Source organism: Etheostoma spectabile, unplaced genomic scaffold (genome assembly GCF_008692095.1).
Source record: "Etheostoma spectabile isolate EspeVRDwgs_2016 unplaced genomic scaffold, UIUC_Espe_1.0 scaffold302, whole genome shotgun sequence".
Taxonomy (NCBI): Eukaryota; Metazoa; Chordata; class Actinopteri; order Perciformes; family Percidae; genus Etheostoma; species Etheostoma spectabile.
In genome coordinates this window covers 1104429-1124059 of record NW_022605581.1, presented here as the reverse complement: position 1 = coordinate 1124059, position 19631 = coordinate 1104429, and the positions used below count along the sequence as shown (strand labels likewise).

General features: G+C 43.7%; 1 protein-coding gene across 1 annotated transcript in view; it reads right to left on the bottom strand.

Annotated features, from left to right (window-relative positions):
* LOC116686039 (sodium/potassium/calcium exchanger 2) overlaps positions 1-19631 on the bottom strand; it is a gene marked incomplete at its 3' end in the record, with an annotated part of 48138 nt that overhangs the window by 6912 nt on the left and 21595 nt on the right. The window contains exons 3-7 of the mRNA XM_032510950.1: positions 15815-15853; positions 14803-14911; positions 11879-11893; positions 5832-5882; positions 2152-2250 (exon numbers count right to left, since the gene is read on the bottom strand). Coding sequence (XP_032366841.1) covers positions 2152-2250; positions 5832-5882; positions 11879-11893; positions 14803-14911; positions 15815-15853 — 313 coding nt within the window. The remainder of the gene's footprint in view (positions 1-2151; positions 2251-5831; positions 5883-11878; positions 11894-14802; positions 14912-15814; positions 15854-19631) is intronic.

The window sequence follows — 19631 nt, the reverse complement described above, 5'->3', positions numbered from 1 at the left end:
GGGGGGAGGTTTGAAGAGACGGACTCTAAAACCCGAGTGTTTCAGACAGATGGCTGTATAGATATTCAGACAAACAGTATGTGGAAAATGTATTCTCTGATCATGTAAACATGTTCTAGTAGAAATAATATGGGAGCTTTAACACAGAATGTAATGATCATAAAGTGATGTTCATTCAAGCCTCTTTTGTCGTGTGAACAAATAGTCTGTTCCTATCATCCGTCCGCCTCATCGTATCCTGGTGGCTGATACGACTGTTTTGTTTGAGGCCCGACTTCCTTAACGGCCCTTATTAAAAACACAAAGAGCCAACAGCCATGTAATCAGATGATTAAACCATAATTGCCGTGGAAATTGCCTTAATCCAAGTGGGGTTGGGACACAGTTAAAAAGATTCTCAGACGGACGATGTGACTTGATGCCACTGTCGTCCAACACATGCCATCCGTCCCTCGCTTTGATCCACTGATATTACAGATAAGGACGGGATGTGAATCTAATCACATGCGCCGTGCACTAAACTACGTCTTCTTTTGCTAGAGACACCGATTTGAGATTCGTGAAGCCCGAAAAGTAAAGTACGCTTTGATGACTACCAGTCATGCATGTTGATTGAGATGGTAATATGTTAATGTGGCGCGGTTAGCATAATTTAGCCTGGTTGATAAACATCTATGCCCCGCTTTGATTGGGCCACTCGGGCTACATTGTGGCCGTGGGAGTGCTTCCTCCGGCCTGCTCTTCATCCTCTGGGCCGATGCTCTTTGAAGTGAAAAGCACAAATGACACTCGGCAGTGACCGGGATCGATTTAAATCCGGCTTGAAGACAACACTTGCAATCAGTCTGGCAGCTCTTGATAATGTCATGCTTGTTTAACGTCGGATGGGATTTCAGTGGGCAATCCTGGATATTAATATAAGGAATATGAAGCCAGTGAATGCCTATTTGGGATGTTTTAGCATCACTAAAGTGATAGCATTAGCAATAGATTGACATTTTGGGAAATACACTTGTCTTGCATGTGAGAAGATTGACTGATTTGTACAGTGCATTTGAAGCGCCAGCTGGTTAGCTTAGCATAGAGACTGGAATCTGTATTACACAAATAATATGTAACGTGTGCACTGATTTTTAAAGCAACACTATGTATCTTTTCCCCACAGGTTGGAAGCGCAATTGTCCCACCGTGTCTCATTGGAACTACAGATCCGCTACGTGGCTAACTGATAGCAAAAAATATATATATATGAGAGTTTAAGAAAAAGTATTTTAAGAGATTCTTTTCTGCAGAAATAATTTAAATTAAAAAATCTCATGAAATGCTTTTCTGCGATCAGTGTGACAACCTCTTCTCTCAAACATTCATTTTCTCACGTGCAATAAAGAAACAAATCTAGCTCCATGGTCGAGAGCCGAATGCAGACGTCACGAGTTGACGGACCACTGAAATGATTTTGGAAACATTAATTTAACAAAAAGTTCTCTACTGTTGCTTTTAAAAAGGGGTTGGTCGGCAAATTGTGTTACCTTTGGACTAGGGTGACCAGACGTCCCCGGTTTCCGGGGACAGTCCCCGGTTTTGGTGACCTGTCCCCGGCTGGATCTGTCCCCGGAAATGTCCCCGGTTTTCACTGTGACTGACAGACCCGACATTGGATTAAAAGAAAGAAAACAGTGACCAAACGGAGCCAATCGAGCCGCGCTGCCCAGAGAGGTTTTAGAAAGCCGTGTTTTACCATGCTAAAATCCCTGATTATTCACATGGAGTCTGGTGGACTTTTATGTTTTAAAAAAAGGATCTTAATCTTTAACAGAAAGGTCGACCTCCTTAGAAACCCTTTCCATCATGTGGTCTGTTGAGGGAAACAGGTCTAGGTCTGGTGTCCCCGTTTTAAGTTTTACAAAAATAAAAACATGACGTGTTTTGGAGGTATATACACTTCTGAGCTATAAATGTCCCCGGATTTTGTCTGAGAAATGTAGTCACCTTAGTTAGCTGTTTCCCCCTGTCTCCAGTCCTTATGCTATGCTAGGCTAAGCTCACCGGCTGCTGGTTCATATTTAGTGTACAGACAGAAGAGTAGTGTGCACGTTTTTACTTTCTTTACTATTCCCTTAGCATCTAAGCGATGTAACAGAGCTTTTTTACCTGAGCGGCTTGCAACCCCGTTGGCCTTCTCACTGTCCTCCACTTGGCATTTCTTTTTAGCGATCTTGTGGAGGATGGATGCCTTCTCTCGAAATTTACCTGCAACAGAATCGCCAGAAACGGTTAAAAGGTGAAACACAGAGCCGCGTCCCGCTGCATCTTCAAAGCCTCTCGGCCTCATCCCGGCCAGGGCTCCTCGGTGGTCACCTTTGACCCCAGACGGGTCACGTATCAAAAGCACCGGTGACTTTACACAAAACTGCCGTTTAAACAACATCGTGAGTCAATATGACATGGCGTATCATATACTGATGATCCCGCAGTGTCCCGGCGTCCTTGGTGGAAGCAAAGCCAGCAGGGAAAGAATCTCACGTGAAGATATCTGCCTCCCGGAGGTCAGATTCACCCCTCTTCATCTCAGTTCTCGTTTCAGATCAAAAACCCATGAGGTGTCGGCGGCTAGCCGGGAACTAAAAGCTGGGGACACTTCAAGATGTTGTGTTCAGACATTTAAACAGGAAGCACCTGATGTAGCGATGTAGATTTCTCGTATCGGAGTGCCTCCGTATTTCATATAGTACAGTAGCTGTGTGCAACGCTTCAGACAAAGACAAATAATGTGGCATGCGAGAGACATCTGCTAGTCAGAGAATTTAATCAGTACTTAGAAATCACTGGGGGTGATAAATAAATTGTTGCCGATCACATTTATTGATTCAATGACAGTGGAAAGATGATGCAGCGACGCAGTAGTCTGAATTGAAACCAGCCGTCAACTGAGCAACATGACCTTGGGGCATGTGTAAGCCGGGTGCCCTCGTGTCATTACAATTAATGACTGGAACCCCCCCGATGACACACGCACCAACAGCACTCAGACGAGGGGGAATATTACACCAAGCGCACAAAAATCAAGTGGTGTAGGTCTTTATGTTCCTATGTAATACAAACCAGATGTTAATGTTTGACATTCTGTCTGATCTTGCATGCTCTTTTGGTGTAAAACCTGGTAACCTCATTGTAGACACGTGTCCATATTTAATTTCACAGAGTTCCTGTGCGTGTCAGATTCTGCACGCGTGTCCCACATACACCCAATCAGCCCGCTGTGATCAATGCGAATGATTTTTTTTCCTTTTCGTTTTAAGAGGGCACGGCTGATTCGTCGGTGCCGGACACAGTGACGCGTCGATACGTACTCCACCCGACCGTGTCAACACTGTCTGTGACCTTCAAGCAGAATCATTAACCACCCTCGCCTCCCGTCTCCTCTATCTCACTCCACATTTCTCCGTCCCGCCCGTTTTCCTCGCTCATCTGTCTTTTTCAAATCCCATCGTTCTCCCACTTTGTCTTGTTTTGTCGTTGGGCGACGCACGCACGCACGCACCCTCCCCTCTCATCTCTCTCTCCCAGACACACACACACACACATGCTACAAAAGACATGAGCGCACACATGTTCTGCACATTGTCACGAGACGGCATCACACATTCCACTGCCTGAACACCACACACCTTAGGCGGTCATGTCAGTGGGTGTTCACGGCAGTGAGAGTGCAGTTGTGCGCGCTTGTTTATACAAATGTGGGTGTGATAATTATCTCTCCTTGGGAGTGCGAGCAGCGGGGGTTGGGCTTTTTGATGAGTTTCAAAGGAAATTCTTGGATGTGGAAGAAAGCCGCTCTGGCACGACGTTTCAGCGCTAGTTCTGTTTAAAATTTGTTAAAAGGCGGAGAGCAGTTCTCCAGAAAGAGGGAAGTTGAGAGGTTGTTTTTTTTTAGGCTGGCTGACAAACTGCATAACAGATTTGTTGTTGTCATGGCTTCATTTTTTTTTTTTTAAAAGACTAATCATTATACCGAAAAGATAATTGCCTTTGCACCTACATAATATCTAAATGCAGATACTGCACCCTGCTAAGATAATCTTCACAGAGTGTGAGGGTGTGTGTGGGGGTGCAGTGGCAATACCAGTTATTTTCTCAGATTTGTTTTGCAAAATAAACTAAACTCATTAAATGAAATCCATACCAGTTCCTCATTATTCATTATTATTCCTCATTGTTCATCTATTATTTATATTTAGATTGAAACCGGCTTAAGAATTCATTCATAATGAATACGTTAAGGTACTATGTGATTTAGAAAGGTAGCTTAATTGCACAGAATTTTCCAACTGCATAAGTTGCACTCCTGTCCCATGCTGAGATCTGTTAACCCTTGTGTTGTCTTCCCATTGACCTGCAACTTTGGGTTTTTGGTTTTGGTTTGTTGTTCTTTTTCTACACTTTTCTCAACATTTTTATCTATTCTATTCCTATTTTTTGTCACTTTTTTGACTTTTTTTAAATTACGTTTTAGTCATAGTTTCCGCAATTTCTTTGTCCCGTTTTCCGATTATTTTTTTTTTGGGTCACTTTTCCAGCGTTTTAAAAAAAATAATGTTTTTGGTGATTTTTTTTTTCCCTGCTGTTTTTGGTGATTTTTTCAACATTTGTTGCTTTTTTCAACGTTCTTTTCTGATGTAGGAAGTTTTTGTAAACCGGTCAAATTCGACCCGAGGGTTAAGAGTTAAGAGGACTTCACCCTCATGCTCGGATCTAGTTAGGTGGGTGGTGTTTTTGCCCCCCAACGTCTCCTGGAAGACGACGTCGGGGGCAAAAAAACACCGTCAAGCATCTCGTCCCAGCCTCATTAAGTTCTGTGGAATAACTAAAAGTAAGTGACTTAATTACCAAGAGGGCAATTCATCAAAATGGATCTCAGCTAGGAAACAAATCGAGTAAATGTAGTTATCATATGCATGTTTAGCTAAGGCTAGCCGTTTCTACCTTTCACTTGACACAGCTTTCTAGTTGCTGCAAATTAGCTTGAAGGGCAAACGAAGAAATATGACAGTCCCAGTCTCCATAGTGATGAAGCAAATGCAGACACTTTAAGAATAACCAAGTCCAGGCCGTTCCATAGCCGTCGTTACACAGCCGCTCATTTCCCCTGTCAGCTCTGCCTCTTGCTCCACCCCTGGGTGCATGAGTCACTCCAGTTTGCCAAATTCAGCAACGCACGTCTTCCATGGGCGCTGCTGGTGCAAGTGGAAGCTCCGGGTGAGCGCTGAGCCATGGATGATGTGTTTTCTCAGCGATGCAGATGGGGCCAAAGAAAAGAAAATAGAAAACCTTGTGTTTTTAGGCGCTGGGACGCTGTGTATTTGTGTGTGTGTGTGTGTGTGTGTGGTTTCACCTGCCTGCATGTCTTAAAATCTCACCGAGAATACACAGCAGAAGTAGCGGTTCACTCACAGAATCAAACATTAGCAACACATGACTCATGTTTCTTTGAAATATCTTGTTAATGGATAGAATAAAAATCCATAGAAGCACTACTACACACAGTAACAAACAATACGTATGTACATATTCTCTGGACAGAAATGAAAGAAACAAACCCAAATAAAAATGAGAATGACAGGTAAATTAAAAAAATAATGGCACGGCTACCATGATTTGCACTTATTCAGTGAAATCTCAGAGGTTGAAAAAGCAAAATTGTGCAAACTGTATGTCGCAAGCAAACAAAAAAACGGGGTTGGAGGTGCAGTTCAATGGTTAAAGGTGGAGGAAAAACCAAGAGGGATGACAGAAGCTGACTCAAAGAATCAAGTGAAAACGTTCAGGCTTACCTTCCTCAGTCATTGAGTGATAATATTTTAGTTTCCCATAAGTCCCAAGCTCTACAACATCACAGCAAAAGACAAGGGTAAGGCAACGAACACAGAGAAAAGGAAAAGAGTGAACATGACAGAACAAGACAGGCCCGCTGCTTCTACATCACATACTCGACCGACACTCACACGGGCACAAGGAGGGACACACAATAAGACAGAGTCTCTCAGAATCCTCACTGCATGAGTGCAAAACAAGGCGGCACGGGTTGAATTAGAAATAAAAGACATTATAGTGTTACAGTAACTCAGTAGTCTGAGAAATAGCCTTGCATAGAAGACTTGCAGGAAAAGGGGAAAGGGGCTGTCAATATACTAGCAAAAACAATAAGAGGTTCATACAATGACACAGTGTATTCAAAAAACAAACAGGACAGGAAAGTCGGAAGAGAATTTACTGGGTCAACATGCAACAAAAAAGATGAGTCCTCCTCTCCTCTGCTCGGCTTATGAAAAAGGCGCGATGAGTCAGCGGTTTATTCCCACAATGAACCCGGGACAATTAATCTGATTCCCTTTGTGCTGTTGTAGGTGGTCAGCACATCTGCATGATGAATTAGCCGGGAATTCAAACCTGCAGCAACAGCTGAACACAAGACCCCCCCCCCCTACCACACCACACACACACACACACAACACACACACACACACACACACCACACACACCACACACACACACACACACACACACACACACAACACACACCACACACACACCACCCACACACAAGTGTGTCTCCATTCTTTGTGGGGACCAGTCATTGACATAAGCATTCCTAGCCCCTCACCCTAATAACCATCAACCTAAATGTCTAACCTTAACCTCACCCTCACCCTAACCATAACCATGAAACTAATGCCTAACCTTAACCCTTACCCTCACCCTACATAACCATGACAACTAAATGCATACCTTAACCTTACCCTCACACCATAAACCATGAAACTAAATGCTAACCTTAACCCAACCCCCCCCCTACCCTACCCTAACCAACAACTATGCCTAACCTTACCCTTACCCTCAACCCTAAACCTAACATGACAACTAAATGCCTAACCTTAACCCTTACCTCACCCTAACCATAACCATGACAACTAAATGCCTAACCTTAACCCCCACCCTCACCCTAACCATAACCATGACAACTAAATGCCTAACCTTAACCTACCTCACCCTAACCATAACCATGACAACTAAATGCTAACCTTAACCCCCACCTCACCCTAACCATAACCATGACAACTAAATGCTAACCTTAACCCCCACCCTACCAACCAAACCATGACAAACTAAATGCCTAACCTAACCCCACCTCACCCTAACCATAACCATGACAACTAAATGCCTAACCTTAACCCCCACCCTCACCCTAACCATAACCATGACAACTAAATGCCTAACCTTAACCCCCACCCCCACCCTAACCATAACCTAACTCTAACCCTGATCCTAAAACCAAGTCTTATTCCTCAAACAGCCCTTTAACGTTAAGGGGACCAGCATTTTGTCCCCACAAAGCTGTCAGGACCCCATAAGTATACTGCATTCCCAGTTTTTGGTCCCCACAAATGTAGTTAAACATAGTACACACACACACACACACACACACACACACACACCATCTTTCCAAGCTCGCAGCTTGCAGCTGGTTTGATTTTGACAATAAAACGGCCTGAGGATTAAGCTTTTGGTGCAGAGTTACATAAGTAATGAAATATTCTTCCTTAACTCTGCTGGTTACTTTCTTTTTTTTATTTTTATGTTGACTCATGAACTCATCCCTGGAATTTCTATGCGCCATTGACGCCATTTTTTGGTAACTTCCTGTATACTATCAAGATAAATAATGATGATTAAAGAGTTCCAAGAGGCTGTTCTGAACTACAAAACTGTGTTTTAACACAAACACACACACACACACACACATACACACACACACACACACACACACACACACACACACACACAATGTATAATACAGACTTAATTTGGGGAAGTACCTTCTTCAGATCTACCACCTTAGTCAAAACAATAACTAGTCTCTCAAGTTCCTAATATGTGAGTTTTGGAGATGATTTCCGGCGTGACTCTGTGCTATCTACTCTGCACGGCAACTTTGGCCAGAAAACAAATAAGTCATGTCTAGACACTTCCTGGTTATATAAAGGTTAATAAAAGAAGCTGGGTACGCCGACTCAGCGACTCTCTTCCCAAACACAGATTTAGGGCTGTACATGTAGGAGCAGAGTACAGTTAGTACTCCACAGTGGTGGAAGAAGTATTCAGATCCTTTACTTACTGTAAGTAAAAGCACTAATGCAACACTTTGAAAATAACTTATACAAGTACAAGTAAAAGTCCTGCATTGAAAATGTTACCTAAGTAAAAAGTATGTAAGAAAATGTACTTAAAGTAGTGAAAGTACCTAATGCAGAAAAATGTGTTTAATCAGCTAATCATTTCAACTGTAATTGTAGGCCTATTTATTTATGGATAGATAAAGTTATAATACAACATTGTATTTTATAAACTACATGTGCTCAAAAATCTAACCAACTAAAACTGTCAGTTGTGTTTAGTGGAGTGGAAATTACAACGTTCCCTCTGAAATGTTGTGGAGTGGAAGGAGAAAGTGGCAAGACTCAAGGAAAGTACAAGTACTTCAAATGTATACTTAAGTAGAGTACAAGTACTCTATATCAGTGATTCCCAAAGTGGGGGTCGGGACCCAGAGAGGGGGGGGGTCGCGAGTTGATTTCCAGAAATAAAATAAAAATTTAAAAACGATTAGAAATAGCATATGTTAGCCATGATTTGAACCACAGATAAAACTGTTGTGTTATTTGTGTGTGTCAGTATGTGGTTGGGAGACGCCTATAGTGCGTGCGTGGTGCGCGCAATGTTTTTATACGTTTATAGTGGGGGTGGGGGGTCGGGGGGGGGGGGTCGCAAGTCACTTGTACCGTTACTTTGGGGGTCGTGGGCTGAAAGTTTTGGGAACCCCTGGTCTATTGCCCACACCCAGAAACCCATGCACCCAGATTCAACTCCGGCCCAAAGTGGGGGACCGTTCCCCTCACATGGGGGAGGATTAGGGTTCGGATTTCATGACAAACGCACGACTTGGCAGCCCTGGAAACCGCCGTCTAATGAGATGAAACGCATCCGTCTGCGTCCTGCTGCAGAGTGTCTCATCTGCTGCTCTCCAAAAACAAGAGCCCCCATCCCGCATGATTAGGAGACTGGAGTCTGAAGGGCAGCGTCGCTGCGAGGCCGGCCTCGATCCGAGGCTGCTCCGAGGGTAATTAAGCCACCACGCAATCACTGGCCGCACACTTGTCTCTTGAGGCAAAGGCGGGGGGGGGGGGGGGGGGGGGGGGGGGCCTTGCAGTGTGACCTCTAAACTTCTAGTGAGCTATGCTAGAAGTGTGTGTGTGTGTGTGTGTGTGTGTGCTGCCTGCTGGGGGTTGGGGTGAATTCACAGTCCTTGCTGAAGCAAAAAGGCTTTTAACATTGATTCTTTTACTCACCCAGCACAGGGTGAGCTCAGAGGGCGCAGGGGGGGTGGGAGGGGGGGGGGCAGTGTGTGTGTGTGTGTGTGTGTGTGTGTGTGTGTGTGTGTGTGTGCGTGTGTGTGTTGGGAGATGATGGTTGATAGGGGCTGCTTGGCTGGTCCCAGTTACACAACATACTTTGGGTATAGTTATCTATCAAATGAAGATGACATGGAGCAAGGTGTGAAGGACGCATTTCTGCATTATGCACATTTAATTATATCAAAGTAATAGTTTATATATCACTCGTTTGCTTTCTTGTTAAGAGTTATATGAGAAGTACGATACCTCTGTTTCAAAGATTTCCTTTCAAAATAAGGACTCTATTTATTTTTTCCCTATTTTCACTCAGCATCTTTATATTTTTTACAGATGATGTGCTTATGTTAACTGCTGTTTTATTGAATGCACAAATCCTCCCTCGTCATGTTGTTTCGTTATGATCTGTGTTTCGGGCCCAGGTGGCACAGAAAAGAGAACGAATAAAAAGTAAATAAAAATAAAAATAAAATAAGGACTCCTATATTATACAAAATATTTTGTAAGCCTATGTAATTTGTCCTTAAGAATATGCTACAAAGCAAATTAAACAAGTAATTCTCATAATATAAAAAACACATCGGTGTGCTTTAACAACGTATGAAAATGTATCTCGTGAAAGCCTCATTACGTTGGAAATACAGTGAAATATATGTTACATTTTTGTAATACACATGAAGATTCAAACGTATGCCTACGTGATCTCAATGTTGGGGGTAAATGTGATATTTTGCTAAAAAAAAAAATCATTTTATGTCTGCAAATGGAAATACAACAGGGTAGGGGTGGGGGGTCAGCGATGTGGAGTGCGGATTGACCCATGTAATCAATGGGAACCCGCGGTCGCCACAGTACTGCTGAACGGGGGGGGGGGGGGGGGGAAAGGTGGGGGGGGGAAATGGAAATGGACGAATTTCGTCTGGACGAATGGATTTCACTCTCACGCTGAATGGCTTCTGAAGTAACGGAAAGTTACAGCGCAGGGAAAAGAACTTCTAGTGACACGGAGGGCCGCGTCCTCGCTCGTCTCACCAGTTTACCCAGCATGCATTGCGCCTGCCAGCGCTGGCGAACAATGGATTACTCAGATGACCCTGTCCTCTCTGCAAAGGACGTTCTGCTCAATAGAAATGACCTGACATCACAAAGATGATGTCTGAGGCCACATTGGCAGAATGAGCAATCATTCCAGTCTATCTCAATGAGATAATAACAGTATAAATTATGAATTATTATAAATTAAGTCTTAATGATCTGCAGGAGAGCATCTGATGAATGAACAACAACACTGATTATTCCTCCTATTTTAGTTCGGATTGATTATTGTAAAAAAATGAATGCATGTAATACATATACCACTAGTGTCTGGTCTGTGAGGTTGACCTCAGGTGTGGATTTGCAGGAGTCCCCACCAGAGTTCACATCATGTGGAGGGGCTTAAGCCAGAACTGGGAGAGCTGTTTTTGGGAGGCTTGTTTCTAAGGACCAAGGGCTCAGACAGTAGAGAGAGAGCCACTCAGCCCGTCTCCCCCCCCCCCCATCGCTCCTTGCAGTTCAATATTTGATGCCGGTCCTAAGTGATATTGTTTGTAGCTGCACGCTGATGGAAAAAGATGTGGGCACTTGTGCCGGGAACTAACTGTACCAGACTATCCCGATGTTCTCTCCGGTGAACAGCGTGCAGGATTAAAGGTCTATTATTGGACTGAAGGACGTTTGTGATAACGAGAACAGGAAAGCTGTTGTTCCTGGACCAAATGGGAATGCTAAAAGAACCGCTGCATGTGAATACGTCCGTCGATAACAGTTTGGTGGAAACAGCTAATTGTAAATGAGTGAAAAAATGTCCCGGCTCACTGCAATTAATTGCTCTGTCGGGCTCGTATTGATCCCGAATCATGACGAAGGGCATGCGAGGTGGACTGACAAAAAACAGCTGACGACTTTTCTACATCTGCCCAATACACAAATCTGGGAACTATACACATGGTTCTCGTGTTGAGAGCTCTAAGATGTGAATGTCCACCTTTGTCCTGCACCACTGGCGTGTTTAGCTAAATGTCTGCGGGGTAAAAGGCCTTCGCACGGACCGGAAAAAACTAAATCACTCGATTTCACAGAAACTAGAAGGAGTTCATAAGAGGAGAGAGAGGATAAGGGACAATGGGGAAAACAATGCAAAAATGGTCACAGAGGGTTTCCAGAGAAAATACATCCACAGGAGAGAATGAAATATCTGAAGCAGAGTCTGCAGGGATGGACAGTACATGTTGACATACAGCACAGCGGCGCTGGGGACATGTGGACATAGGGGGACACGTCGGGCAAGAGAGTTTCTTCCAGGCTGTTGGGATGAGAACAAACACGTTTTTTTTCGGGAAGGGGATACAGAAATTAGAGTAGTAACTCACCAGAGTCAGCAAATTCTGAGGGGACAGTAAAAGAGAGAGAAATAGGAAGACAGAAACAGAGAAAAGATAAATCCAGGTGACAGCGCACATTAATCAGTGATAGGTATTATTTCCATAGTCCGTAGTCCATTGTGTAACGCTAGTGAAAAAATCATTAGAGGAAGGAAAACATGTCTTTTTTTGCTTTCTTGCTGAGAGACAGATGAGAAAATTGAAACCACTCTCTAAATATGGGGAACGCTTAGCTTAGCACAACAACTGGAAACAGGTGGAAACAGCTGGAAACAGCTGGCTTGGTTCTTTCCAAAGGTAAGAAAATCCACCAGTAAAGCTCACTAGTTAACAAGCTAGATATTGTTTTTATGCTAAGCTAAGCTAAGCTAACCACCACCCAGCTCTTGCATTGCATTTAACGGACGGATATGAGAGTAGTATCAATAGTCTTATCTTACCCCTCGGGAATCAAGCGGATAAGCTTATTTCCTAAAATGTCTAGAGACACATACATGCATGCGCACACACACACACTCTCTCAAAGACACCCACAAATAATAACCATGTTTTTCCTGCATTAAGTATTTAGTGTTATGTTGCGTTAACCAGAATCTGGGAGGTGAAAAGACAATGCACTGTAGTAGGAGAATGTTGTTATTTAAAGGGAGTAATAAAGGAGTGGGAAGAAGAGTGTTTAGACCAGGTAGACACCATACAACACACACACACACACACACATCAAACCAAAACACACCACACCGTTAAGTTCCCCACCGACCACCAATAGTTCTAACAAGTGGGGGATCATAAGTAACCCCCCCACCCCCCCGGCCGTTTACAGTTCACGTTCCCACGTGCCCACCGAACAGCCACACCGTCAGTGGAACTCCTTCGGATAGGAAGTCGCAGGATGACTTGTTAATTTTAAGAACAATGGCCATAAAAAGAATGCTCCGTTTATGGAGGGATAGGAAGTCCGGCCCTGGCCCCCCCTCCCCCGGGCCCGCGGAGCTACACTTAAAGCCCGAGAGCACGCGAGGACAAGCAGCACAGCCTCCGTCTGCGATGCATGCACCTGCAGTCTCTCTCCACGACGCTAGCTCGCCAACAAAAGGCTTCTTTTGCAGTAATGAGATCAGTAAACGAGCATAAAACATCTCTGAATGGGGCCGACCTTTAGTGAGGAATCAATGAAATTATTCAAAAGGAAGGATGCATGTGAGGTTCTTAAATGTGCTCAAGACCAATGGCGTCGTTATACTGCATGTTGTGTGAAAACTCCCAACATGCCACATGGAAATTTCTAAATTAATAATAAGCGAAAGGTGTTGATTTTGTTCTCTCTGGTAATAAATCAATCCTTGTGTCATGTCACACTATGGTTGTTGCCTCAGTGCATTCGTTTCCAGTCCGTCATTTGCCAAAAGACTCATCAGTCCGATTTAGTTTAAATGAACACCCTCGTATTTCTGCTGCATTCATACTGGAGCAGAGTTTCACCGTTGACCATTTTCAATCCGCTGTTAGGAAACAACATATTCACAACACATAGTAACACCATTTTGACAGTACTTTTTAAAATGCTGGATAGTGATTTAGACCCAAACACAAAGACATTATTTTGCACGTGCGACCCAGTCTATTAATCTTCATGCATGCCGACTTGTTGGGACTTTAGCTTCTTCACTGTATACCCCAGAGTAAGATGAGTCGATAAATGCCCTTCTCATCTCCGTTGTATGGTATCTCTGGGGCATGTATGGACTTATCTAACTCAGGGGGATCCGAGGAATAAGCTAAAGTCCCAAAAAGTCCTGTGGGTTCCTTTAAACAATCAGTCAATATTTCAGTCTACTATCATCCGTGCATGGAAGACCTTAAAAGACAAATGGATCAACAAGAAGTGTCATGGTGGAGCGTGTATAACAGTCTCTTGTATATGCATATGACTAGCCATACGGACTTCCCTTCCCTCAGCAGGCTGGGATTTACATTTTCACTGAGATGGAGAGACAAATACACTCAGGACGCCTTGAAATCAGCGTCGAACAACGAGCTGATGCAAGTTAACGGGCACTTTAAGGCCCGCCTCGACGCGGCTTAGTCATCTCTCCTGAGCTGACTCATTCTACGGTCGGCTTTCAAGGAATGTGAAGTCATTTTCGGATAAAGCTGAAACGCGTCCTTACAGAGCAGACTAATGAGATCTCATCTGCTGTTTGCCTGTTTGCTCAACGTTAACGGGAATTTTTCTTCCCCTTTGTCTTTTTGTGGTGGCTTGAGACTGGGATGAGACCGCGCGGCCTCCGGCGTATTAACATATTCATCCCCTGCGCAGAGCGCTGTCGTGTTTCATTTCCTTTAGCTAAACTAATAGGCCTTGATCTTGGATTAAAGGAAACTTCCGCAGCTCAGCTGGGCTCTGACACAGCGGCGAGCTCGCTTAGGCGATTCTTTTAAAAAAGGGGATCAGTTCAGTCAAGGCATGTGCTGTAGGGGCTAGACGTGATGATGGAGAAGCTGGATCTGGATTTGAAAGGGTACATAACATGGGGGCACTTGTGTGTAGATGAAAGCCAAAACTTTTTATTTGGACTGTGGACGTTGCCAAAAAACCATATGGATGCATGTAGTTGCTGTTATTTGTAATCCAAGAATGTCCGCTCAATTATGAGTATATTATATGAACATCTTTGATGTTTCATCACATTAAAGTCTTGAATTTTTGGTTGCCGTACATTACCGGCACATCTGAAAACAGGATTTAGGTCATTTTGAGAAAAAGAGACAAGAATGATGACAAGTACAAGGCGAGATTAACCTGAAAGTAGACAATTAGAGGCATTAAAACGAACAGCTGTGCTTCATATCCCCATACAGATGGGAAACCCGTCACTGAAGAGTTTTACCATTTTGTCTGATCGTCTTACCTTCACTTAAAGGGTCCAGCGTGTGAATCATCAGCTGGAAAATGCTGTTCCTCATCAAGCTGTTGTGCAGGGAGGCGGAACTACCCCCCCTCTGAAGCCGGGGCCTGGCCTGTGAGAGGAGAAAAAAAAGCTGTCAATCAAATATCGTTCTACCTAGGACACGTTTCCTACTGGCAAAGAAGTATGACTTCGGTCCAGCTACTAGTTCTTAATTCTGTCATAAAGCACATGTGCGGATATTAACACCAGTCTATCAATTGTAAGCACTCTGCTGGAGCCACTTCTAATCCGAGCTGTTTGGAAAATGATTCCCTAATCCTCTTTTTGCATAAAACCCCAAAGCGAAACCTGCAAACCAGTAAAACTATAATAAAGTGCCTCGGCTTCTTAATAATATGAGCCCTGTGGGTTGAGATGGGCGTTCCCAGGTTATATTAAAAGCTCCCAAAACGACCCCCGTCGAGGTCACTCCAGCAGTTGAAGCTGAACTCGGGAACGGTGGGAAATCAGGCGCCGTTGCACGCGGCAGCGGTTTGGAATGGGTCCGCCCACCGTCAGGACCAGGAGGGGTCAGGTGCTAATCCACAGGCCCGGAAGAGAAGGGGGACACGTAGTCCGGCCGGGCTCGTGTAAGATGTGGCTTCTCGGTGGGACCCTGAAGACTCTCCTTCTGCTGCTCCGTTAGATCTGCTTCCTTTGCGACCCAGATCACGACATGACACTCTTTTTTTTTGAAGTATCAAAGCGTTAAAAGAAGCTGAGATCGTTGGAAACACGGGCTCATTCCTCAGTCGTCTTTGGCACTCTGTGCACAAAATTGAACCGTTGAAAGGAGGCTTCGGCAAAAAACAGACGGAGCTAATCTCCGCACGCGGGGGAGGCCGGAGATAACGGCGTGCGTGTCTCGTTCACAGCGTGGTGGGAGAGACACGGGTTACGCTGCTACGTCTACACAGAAACAGGGACAAACACAGAAGCAGACCGGGAAGAGAGTCAATCAGTCAGCACCTACCGACAGCTTGCCGTCATCCTCCGGCGCCCCGGGACTTTCCTTCTCATCCAACACAGAGAGAAGAGGAAGTAAAAAAAAAGGGGGTTTGGGGGTTTGGGGGTTGGGGGGTGGTGGGAGAGAGGGGGAGAAAGAGAAAACAGGACATAGATGTGAAGCATGCCGCACACAACCACACAGACAAGACGACGAGACAATAGAGAGACATTACGGCACGGTTAAAGTGATGGTGATGACTGACCGGGGTGCCTCGAGGGACAGACAGATCCCCCCCCCCCCCCCCCCCCCCCCCCCCCCCCCCCCCACACACTCCTGTCCCTGCTCACTGTGACAGTTGCAAGCTGAGCGTGGTTAGTCGGTCTACTTGAGAAGTAATGGGGTAGGGGCAAAAAAGTTACCCCTCTACTTTGTGGTCCCTGTGAAGCTACAGCTAGCGGCCGCTTAGCTTAGCACAAGACTGGAAAACTAGAGGAAATGACCCTGTGTTGTCAAATGTTTGTTTAACCCTTGTGTTGTCCTCTTGGGTCAAAAAGGGACAAAAGAAATTGTCATTTTTGTCCCTTTTTCAGACTTTATTTTAGTACCACCTTACTAGTTTTACAGTTGTTAGAATTCATAGTCAATAACCTTCATTTAAAGAGAATTATACCTAACATTTGAGTTCAAAAAGCAGAAATTATGAATCATTTTGACGAATAGTTAAGATCGGTGGAACGAAAGTGATCCGTTGTATTTTAAAGAGCGCTGGAAGGAATCCAAGCCATTGTTTTTGATCATTTGATCAAAAAGAAACTCATATTTCCGATATAAACATTTTTCAAAGGGTCAGATTTAGGGTTAGGGTTACATCTAGGCCCAGAAAATCCAAACATTGCATGATCGATGGGAAGACAACACAAGGGTTAAAGCACTTGAATAAGCAATTTGTGTTGTTTAGGTTAAACCAGTCTAAAGGAAATGTTAAATTATTGTGTGGTTACAAGTGACTTTTTACATTTTTTACAGTACTTGATTTCTGAATCACAATCAGAAAATCACATGATCGATTCCACACAATTGGCAAGTACAAATCTCTACTTTCATTAATTTTGGGTCTTATTCAATTTTAGAGCATTTGAAAAACAAATGGAAGTGTTGTTGAAATAGCATTGAGTAAAAGTTGACATATTCCAGTCTGTGATTATTCATCAACATCCATTCCTTTAATTTTAGTCTCAATAATTCCTAATTTCTGCTTTTCTAACTCAAACATTAGGTATAATTTCCTATAAATGAGGTTTATTGACCATAAATTCCAACAATAACTGTAAAACTAAAAGGTAATAAGTTAGTGTTACGTGGTGTTAAAAACATTGAAAAAAGTGTCAAAAGTGTTGAAAAAAAGGCCAAAACAGCAAGAAAAAGTTAAAAACATTGAGTAAAAGTGTTGTTTTCGAGGGGAAGACAACACAAGGGTTAATATAAAAACCTATTCCATTAACCCTTGCGTTGTCTTCCCATCAACCATGAAAATACCTTGGTCACTTTTTATTATTATTATCGCTTTTTTCGACATATTGGTCCCTTTTTACAACATTATTATCGCTTTTTTCAACATTTTTGTCACTTTTTCAATGTTGTGGGTGCCTTTTAAAATATTTTTAATGTTGACTTTTTCAGCTTATATCGACATTCGCCCATTTTTTTTTTTATACTGAAAACAGGTTAACTTGACCCAAGGACACCATGAGGGTTATGTAACCAAATCTTGATCCGAGTGCTCTAAACTCTCTAAAATAAGGTGACTACATTTCTCAGACAAAATCCGGGGACATTTTCAGCTCAGAAGCAAATATTCCTCCAAAACACGTCGGGTTTTTATTTTTTGTAAAACTTAAAACGGGGACAGTAGACCTAGAGCTGTTACCCCCCAACAGACCACATGATGGAAAGGGTTTCTAAGGAGGTCGACCTTTCTGTTAAAGATTAAGATCCTTTTTTTAAAACATAAAAGTCTGCGAAATTGCGTTGGCTAAACCCACCAGACTCCATGTAAATAATCACTACTTTTAGCGTGTATAGAGCAGCATATCTCCACCAGACTCCATGTAAATAATCACTACTTTTAGCGTGTATAGAGCAGCATATCTCCACCAGACTCCATGTAAATAATCACTACTTTTAGCATGTATAGAGCAGCATATCTCCACCAGACTCCATGTAAATAATCACTACTTTTAGCGTGTATAGAGCAGCATATCTCCACCAGACTCCATGTAAATAATCACTACTTTTAGCGTGTATAGAGCAGCATATCTCCACCAGACTCCATGTAAATAATCAGTGATTTTAGCATCGTAAAACACGGTTTTCTGAAACATCTCTGAGCTTGTCTGGAGCGACTATCGGCTCCGTTTTGTCAGTATTTTCTTTCTTTTAATCCAATTTTGGGTCTGTCGGTCACAGTGGAAACCGGGGACATTTCCGGGGACAGATCCAGCCGGGGACAGGTCACCAAAACCGGGGACGTCTGGTCACCCTATAGTCTAAAACTTAGTCCTGCAGGTTTAACGGGGTAACTTTGCCTCGGAGCGTGGGCGTGTGCCAGATCGGTCCAAAGTGACTCCGGTCTTTTAACGAGGACTGAGTCTCTGCCAGCACGCTCAGTGGGCCTGTTTGGCATGCGGAGCACTGTAAAATCTATTTTTTGAAACAAAAGCCTTTCATCAACTGCCTGTCTGAACTCACTTCATCTCCAAAAATGTGTGTGTGTGTGTGTTAAGGAATGGGTTTCTAGGGACAACACACAGCTTTTGTTTTCTTTTTGTTCAGATCTTTGCATATCGAGGCTTTGTTTCACAGCCTACTCAGTTTTCAGACAGAAATGTTGAAATGTGGAGGCGTTGGTGTGTGTTGATAAAGCGCACGATGAAACGCGGAACATTACCCAGTTTGATCTTTAAGTGTTGAAAGATTCAGAGCAAACTCTATACACACGTGCAGGTGTTAAGACGGACTGATTGATGCATGCTAAACGACGCTGCGTTGGAGAAGGGTGGTGTCAACTAAGTCCATGGCGCCGGGATGGCAGCATTAGTCCAGACAGAATTCTGGACTATTCAACTGTTTTTCATTTGTTGGTTATAGCAACATTATAAACCTACTAAATCAAATAAAACTGAAATAACTTTTAACCCTCATGTTGTCCTCATGTTGTCCTCATGTTGTCCTCATGTTGTCTTCATGTTGCCCTCATGTTGCCCTCATGTTGTCCTCATGTGTCCTCATGTTGCCCAGTTGTTGTTCATGTTGTCCTCATGTTGTCCTCATGTTGTCCTCATTGTCCTATGTTGTCCTATGTTTCTTCATGTTGCCCTCTGTTGTCCTCATGTTGCCCTCATGTGTCCTCATGTTGCCTCATGTTGTCTCATGTTTGTCCTCATGTTGCCCTCATGTTGTCCTCCTGTTGTCTCATGTTGTCTTCATGTTGCCTCATGTTGCCCTCATGTGTTCCTCAGTTGTCTTCATGTTGCCCTCATGTTGCCCCTCATGTTGCCCTCATGTTGTCCTCATGTTGTCTTCATGTTGCCCTCATGTTGCCCTCATGTTGTCCCCATGTTGCCCTCATGTTGCCCTCATGTTGTCTTCATGTTTTCTCCTTGTCCATTTTGTCCATGTTTGCCCCATGTTGCCCCATGTTGCCCTCATGGTGTTCCTGTTGCCTCATGTGTCCTCATGTTGTCTTCATGTGTGCCCTCATGTTGTCCCCATGTTGTCCTCATGTTGTCCTCCTTGTGCCTCATGTTGTCCTCATGTTGTCCCATGTTGTCTCATGTGCCCT